Source organism: Lactuca virosa, chromosome 4, assembly GCF_052849685.1.
Source record: "Lactuca virosa cultivar CGN04683 chromosome 4, Lactuca_virosa_CGN04683_v6, whole genome shotgun sequence".
NCBI lineage: Eukaryota > Viridiplantae > Streptophyta > Magnoliopsida > Asterales > Asteraceae > Lactuca > Lactuca virosa.
This window is the reverse complement of record NC_136429.1, coordinates 128,157,070-128,163,493: the sequence shown is the minus strand read 5'-3', so window position 1 is coordinate 128,163,493 and position 6,424 is coordinate 128,157,070. Positions and strand designations below refer to the sequence as shown.

The 6,424-nt window shown below is 33.8% G+C and overlaps 1 protein-coding gene across 1 annotated transcript; it reads left to right on the top strand.

Annotated features, from left to right (window-relative positions):
• Nucleotides 1-289: 289 nt before the first annotated feature.
• On the top strand, nucleotides 290-5,765 carry LOC145105013 (two pore calcium channel protein 1B-like). The gene is made up of 23 exons (XM_079042157.1): nucleotides 290-403; nucleotides 600-743; nucleotides 840-950; nucleotides 1,171-1,266; nucleotides 1,689-1,819; nucleotides 1,976-2,036; nucleotides 2,151-2,317; nucleotides 2,471-2,576; nucleotides 2,798-2,875; nucleotides 2,958-3,019; nucleotides 3,114-3,186; nucleotides 3,255-3,320; nucleotides 3,418-3,558; nucleotides 3,672-3,729; nucleotides 3,828-3,935; nucleotides 4,125-4,188; nucleotides 4,327-4,495; nucleotides 4,638-4,702; nucleotides 4,801-4,891; nucleotides 4,998-5,084; nucleotides 5,172-5,237; nucleotides 5,352-5,383; nucleotides 5,484-5,765. The coding sequence occupies exons 1-23, from the start codon at nucleotides 290-292 to the stop codon at nucleotides 5,560-5,562; spliced, it is 2,169 nt and encodes a 722-aa protein (XP_078898283.1). The 3' UTR covers nucleotides 5,563-5,765.
• The last annotated feature ends 659 nt before the right edge of the window (nucleotides 5,766-6,424 follow it).

The following is a 6,424-nucleotide window of genomic DNA, read 5'->3' as shown; positions in this document are numbered from 1 at the left end:
GGGAATAGTGACGAAAGCATGGCGAATTCTCATTTTGTAATTTGGTATAGACGTTTATAATAAAAAAATATTTGTATCAGATTAAGTGTTCTGATAAACGAATCTACTGAAGCACGTCATGACAACTTTTATCGTTTGAATATTCCACAACTACCCCATAGAATCTGTAAGTCTTCTCCGATGTCATTGTTCTCTTATTCTCTCTCTACATATACATATAAACTACATGTATCTATATTCATTCACGTATGAGAGCTGCTTGCCGATGTTTCAAATCTTCTTCCATCTGATGGATGCGGCTTTGCTTGGGGGTGTTGCAGGAGGCCAGAGAGTTCATAAAAGCCGTTCAGACGCCATCACTTACGGATCTCCTTATCAGAAGGCGGCTGCTATTGTTGATCTCGTAATCCTCTGTTTATTTTTGTCAATGAAATTTGAGTAAAACTATATCCTCCATCTGACTTCCTCCTCATGCGTAATACACAAAGAAACAGTTGATTTCGATACAAAAATATGCTTGATGCATCAGAAACTTGCTACATCTTGATTATTTATATCTAACATTTGTTAAGTTAAGAACTGCTATGTGCTATTTCCAGGCTGAAGATGGACTTATTCTACCAGTGGAAATCTTTGACTTACCCAACATTGATACGTCAGCAAAGTTATATTTCACATTCACTCGCTTTGACATTTTATGGACCCTTAATCATTTTGCACTTATAGCTTTGAATTTCTTTGAGGTTAGTGTTCTTTGCTTTAAACTTCTTACTGATTATCTGAGTTTACTGTTATAGTTTTTTTTTTTTTCTAATTAGTTTTATTACTTCAAAGTACAGAAACCACTATGGTGTAGCAGTGTTTCTGAGATTTCTTGCAGTGATCATAGGGACTACTATTATCTTGGGGAGCTTCCATACTTGACTCATGCAGAATCTCTGGCATATAAGGTTATTGTCTTGTATATTCTGTAGAAACTAATCTGTTATGACCTGATGATTTCATTACCCTTTTCCATGAGAGAAATGAGTCATGCAAACTGAATAAGAGGATAATTTTTGACCATATATATATAGCAACTTAGGAAGCAGTTCTCACACTCATTACACCTGAAAATCATACGATTGTATATGTAGGTAATCTAGATTATTGACCTACTTTCTTATGCAGGGTGTGACCCTTGTAATTCTTTTGGTGCATACTCTATTTCCTATTTTATATGAAGGGGGTCGGCTCTACTGGAGAAGCCATGTTAACAAGCTGAAGGTACATAGTTGCTAAATCTTGCACATGAAATTGCTATATGTAGTTTGTTATCTGAATATTTTCAATTGACTTTGTTATAGAGTAAAATCACATTTTGCAATAGCAAACTAGATAGCTTACTATATCAAGACTAGTTCGATCCATGTAATTTATGTCCTCTTTCTAGGTTAGGTTCCTTTAAAATTTTGGCATCTACCAAATCTTGAAACAGTTTTAAAGGGACGAAAAACAGATATAATAAAGCATAAAAAAGAAGCAGAAAGAATGGTAGGAAAAAAAAAGAATGGAAAAAACTCATGTAGTGTACATTCTTTTACATAGTTTAATTTTTGTTTAGATGTTACTGTCTATGCTACAAAATTCTTTTTCTTTTTAAAACCAACCTAATTACCTAACACTAAAGTCTTATGCTATGTTTTCAGGTCTTTTTACTGTTAATTCTGGCTGCTGATTTAACAGTTGATATCCTCTATATCTCTCCAGTAGCCATCTATTCTCTTCCATTGTGGATTTCACCTTATATTAGGGTAGTTTTCTTTATCTTGAACTTCAGGTATTGCATGACTACATACAAAACTCTCCAATATGATAGATTGCTGATGCATCTTCAATGTTTAGTCCCTTACATCAGCCATGCAAACTCATCCTAATTTAGAAAGTAATGTATTTGTGAGGCTAATTTCTTTTTTTTTTTGTTATCTTGATGCAGAGACTTAAGGAACAGCCTCACTCTCATGGCTGGAATGTTTACAACATATCTCAATGTCTTGGTTTGTATTCTATAACCTTATTGTGAATTCATGACTGCTTCTCTACTTTTCTTCATGCTCACATTTATTCCATAATTATTCATAAATGTGGATAAATTATTTTCTTGAATGCAGGCTTTGTGGCTTCTATTTCTTTTGTTCTCAAGTTGGTTAGCTTATGTCATCTTTGAAGACACCCAACAGGGGACTACAATCTTTGTGTCTTACTCTGCTACATTGTATCAAATGTTTGTTCTATTTACCACATCAAACAATCCAGATGTTTGGATTCCTGCCTACAAGTGAGTTACTTGATATAACATTTCATGATTCATGCTTTTTTAGGAACTTTACCCAAATGACACATTTGAAAGACAATAATAATTATCACATTTCACTGCAGTATGTGTTTATGGTATTTCAGTAATGTGTTTGTTTTTCCCTCTTCTTTTCAGATCATCAAGATGGTCTTCCATTTTTTTCATTCTTTATGTGCTTTTGGGTGTTTACTTTGTCACAAACTTGATTCTTGCTGTTGTATATGATTGCTTCAAAAGTGAGGTATACCTTTCTTGAATCCTCTCCATTTCTCTAATGATACCAACATCTGTTAATTATACTTCATGTAGCCAAATTCACTGGAACCTAAAAAACAACTGTTGCAAGTTCATGATTTGTTGTTACATGGGTCCTAGTGAAACTGAAGTTTTCCTCTTTCCCTTTTACTCTCACTATATCAGCTTGTATGTATGTTAGAAGCTTTCATTTCCTCTTAACTGCAGTTAGTTAAACAAGTTGGTGAGAAGGATCAAATGAAGACACGAATGTTAGGAACAGCCTTTCGTCTCATTGATGAAAAGGTGAGTATGAATCATTCATGTTGTTGAAATTTCATTCCAAAGCATCTTACACTTGTCATGAAGTTTCTTTTCAAATGAACAGGTCTTTGGCTTTGTTGATAGGGATCAATGTATCCAATTGTTAGAAGAACTTAATAAATACAGGTGATTGCAATTGTAAATAAATAAATATATTGTGGTTTTGTCACTTGTCTTTTCTCATTCCTATTCAGGGCACTAATAAACACCTTTTATTCAGGACACTTCCAAAAATATCAAGAGAAGACTTTGAGTTTGTATTTGATTCATTGGATGATGGCCATGATTTTAAGGTAATTTTTTTTTGTCTATAGCCTCTTGTGAGTTGGTTGTTTGATGTGTTCTGATCTTTTAAATGTAGATTAATGAATCAGAATTCAATGATCTTTGCGATGCAGTTGCTTCAAAATTTCAAAAGGAGGATACAGTAAGTTGCTATTCATATGAAGTGTTTTTCAGTTTCACATGGAATAAAAAATGTTACTTTTAACTCAGCTTTTTTTACACGTGTCTTCATTTTGCAGGAACCTTGGCTAAAAAAGTTCCCTTTTTATAATTCTTCTTTATCTGAAACACTGAAAAGCTTTGTAAAAAGTCCAAATTCAGGATATGTGTTTTCTTTTGTTCTCCTCTTGAATGTGGTTGCTGTTATAATTGAAACAACGGTATGGCCATAAATCCTTATATTTCACAAGAATTTACTATTTCAACACTAGTACTTGCTGACATGGCGATATTAGCTAACTGATCCTCTAAAGTCAAACTCTTTCTCTCACAGCTTGATATACAAAACAACTCTGGTCAGAAATTCTGGCAGAAGGTGGAGTTTGTCTTTGGTAAAGAAAGAACTCATGAATTATACAATGATATTTTAATATCCATTCTGGTTAAATAGTTCATGTAACAGCAGATTGATGACTTGTTTTCCATGCAGGGTGGATATATGTAGTCGAGATGGGTTTGAAAGTGTATACATATGGATTCAAAAATTATTGGAAGGATGGTCAAAACCGATTTGATTTCATTGCGACATGGGTCATAGGTACATTTCACATTTCACAATATATATGATTAATGTTCCTCTTTCAAAGGGCATACATACAAATTACAAAATAAGTAAATGACGATGGAACAAAAGCCTAGATATATTGTAGATTGTTTAGGGTTAAAAAAAGGGTAAATATTGGGGAGTGTTTATTTAGGCTGGACTCCTTTCATGGATGTTTTGTAGTTATTGGAGAAACAGCAACATTCGCCTCTCCAAAGGAACTAATATTTATTTCAAATGGGAACTGGTAAGGCTGTAATAAATTTCAAGTTATTAGTTTCATACAATCTGCGCTGAGGTTGACTTCTTCTAAATAGTCAATACCCGTTATTTTGAATCTATATAACCTAAGTAACAGGTTTCCACCATTTTTTTTATTTTCCAGGGTTCGTTATCTTCTAATCGCAAGGATGTTAAGATTGATTAGGCTGTTGATGCATGTTCAAAGGTACCGAGCATTTGTTACCACATTTTTAACCTTGATACCAAGTTTGATGCCATACTTGGGTACTCTCTTTTCTGTCATGTGCATTTACTGTACAATGGGTATCCAGGTACTTCATTTTCTAAGATTTCAAATGTATGTTGAAAACAAGCCACTTCCTTCTTTTTTTTTTTTTTTTTTTTTTTATTATTAATAATTAATAATATATATGAATAATCATTGCCACTTACTTGTTTCCTTATGGTGGCTAGATCTTTGGTGGGATAGTCAATGCTGGTAACCCAGATTTACCAAGTACTGATCTTGCTGATAACGAGTATCCTACATGAACCATTTGCTACAATGCTTTATCATGTATTATTAAGTATCTTTATATACCTCAGTTTCTGAGTTAATATCCCTTGACTTAATGAGTTATCTGTTATTTAATTTTAATGATTACCCCAATGGTATGGTGACACTCTTCAATCTGCTTGTGATGGGAAGCTGGCAAGTTTGGATGCAGGTATGATGGCATGTTCATTTGAAAATTAAATATCATGATGTGAATATACTTTTGATAAATGGCTATGATTGGTTTATAAGTAAAAAAATTTATTCAACTATTTCAGGATTATGCAACATTGAGCGGAAGTGGTTGGACCTATGTGTACTTCATCAGCTTCTATCTAATAACAGTTTTACTCCTCCTCAATTTAGTGAGTCCTCGTGATTGGCATTCAAAGCCCTCACATTTTTTAAATAAATTTTGAATCTCAATGGCCGGAATTGTTGATTGTTTGCAGATTGTCGCTTTTGTATTGGAGGCATTTTTTGCCGAGTCAGAACTTGAGGAAGAAGAACATGACAAGGTTAGTGAAGTTTTGATACTTGTGCATCAGTTGATGTGTGTGTATTATAAATGAGCTGGTGAGTTAATGTCTTCTATATTATATATGTGCATATATGATAATTTATTAATTCAGGAAACTGAAGGAAGTGGACGCCGTAACTTGGTGTAAGTATTCATAAACAACATGGTTGGGTCGGGTTATAACTGAAATACGTAATACCCACTTCTCATTTGGTTACCATTTTTTTGTGATAAATTTGTCTAGCAAAAAGACACGCAGTCAGAAGGTAGATATGCTACTCCACCATATGCTAAGTGCGGAGCTGCAGGAGTCGGTCATATGAAAATACACCTAATTGGTAAACTAAATAGCTGAAGCCCAAGCAAGATAGTAGAGGTTCCATTCTGATTTGCTTGCACTACACACATTGTAAATATTTTAGCTAATAAATTTAGTTATGGTTTCTGAAGAGGCTAGATTATTTTTAAGTTAGAGAATGTCAACCGTTAGATTTTGGGGTTTTAAAAATATCAATTTACTTGGATATTTCTAGGATCATGATTGCAATCACTTTCCAAAATCTTTGATTTTGACCCTATAGCCTGGTGGTATCATGAAATCAGATTTGGAATAATCCAAAGAATAACAATTTACAAGTCAGACCATTTCTACATTTGAAACATAGAAAAATACTTTTCTGTTTTGTGTTCTTGAAGAGATAGATAAAATCAAAAGAATGATTTTCGAGAGTACATGTTCCAACCTAATTTTGGAACTTCAATCATCCTTAAATAAATGATAAAAAAAAATCGGTTGAAAGTTGGTTGATGGAAGTTACATGCATTTGGCACCAAAATGAGTTGGTTATTATGACACAACCAATTTTGACATCATCATGATATCACTACTAGTTTTGGCAGAAATTTGCATGGTTGGACCCTTTCCAGATATAAAAATCCGTTTAGGTTTCGAGGTGCTGCACCTAGAGCCCCTCCCAGGGGCTCAGCTCCTTAGAACCTTGCACCCAAGGTCTCTACCCCAATATTCCCGAGTTCACATTTATCTCTCCGAATGTGCACCCCACACCTCCTGTCTCGGTTAGTAAATGAAGTTCAATCTATCTCAATATTAATAATAATAACTACACTAAAATATGTTCATAACATTAAAATTACCAACATCAATTGCAACCATAATGTGGAAAA

What these genes read in the sequence shown, in the direction of transcription:
- LOC145105013 (XM_079042157.1), top strand. Translation starts at nt 290, where the DNA reads ATGGATGCGGCTTTGCTTGGGGGTGTTGCAGGAGGCCAGAGAGTTCAT. An exon ending in CAACATATCTCAATGTCTTG is followed by an intron (nt 2,037 to 2,150) that starts GTTTGTATTCTA and finishes TCTTGAATGCAG; the next exon opens with GCTTTGTGGCTTCTATTTCT. An exon ending in AATTTCAAAAGGAGGATACA is followed by an intron (nt 3,321 to 3,417) that starts GTAAGTTGCTAT and finishes TTCATTTTGCAG; the next exon opens with GAACCTTGGCTAAAAAAGTT.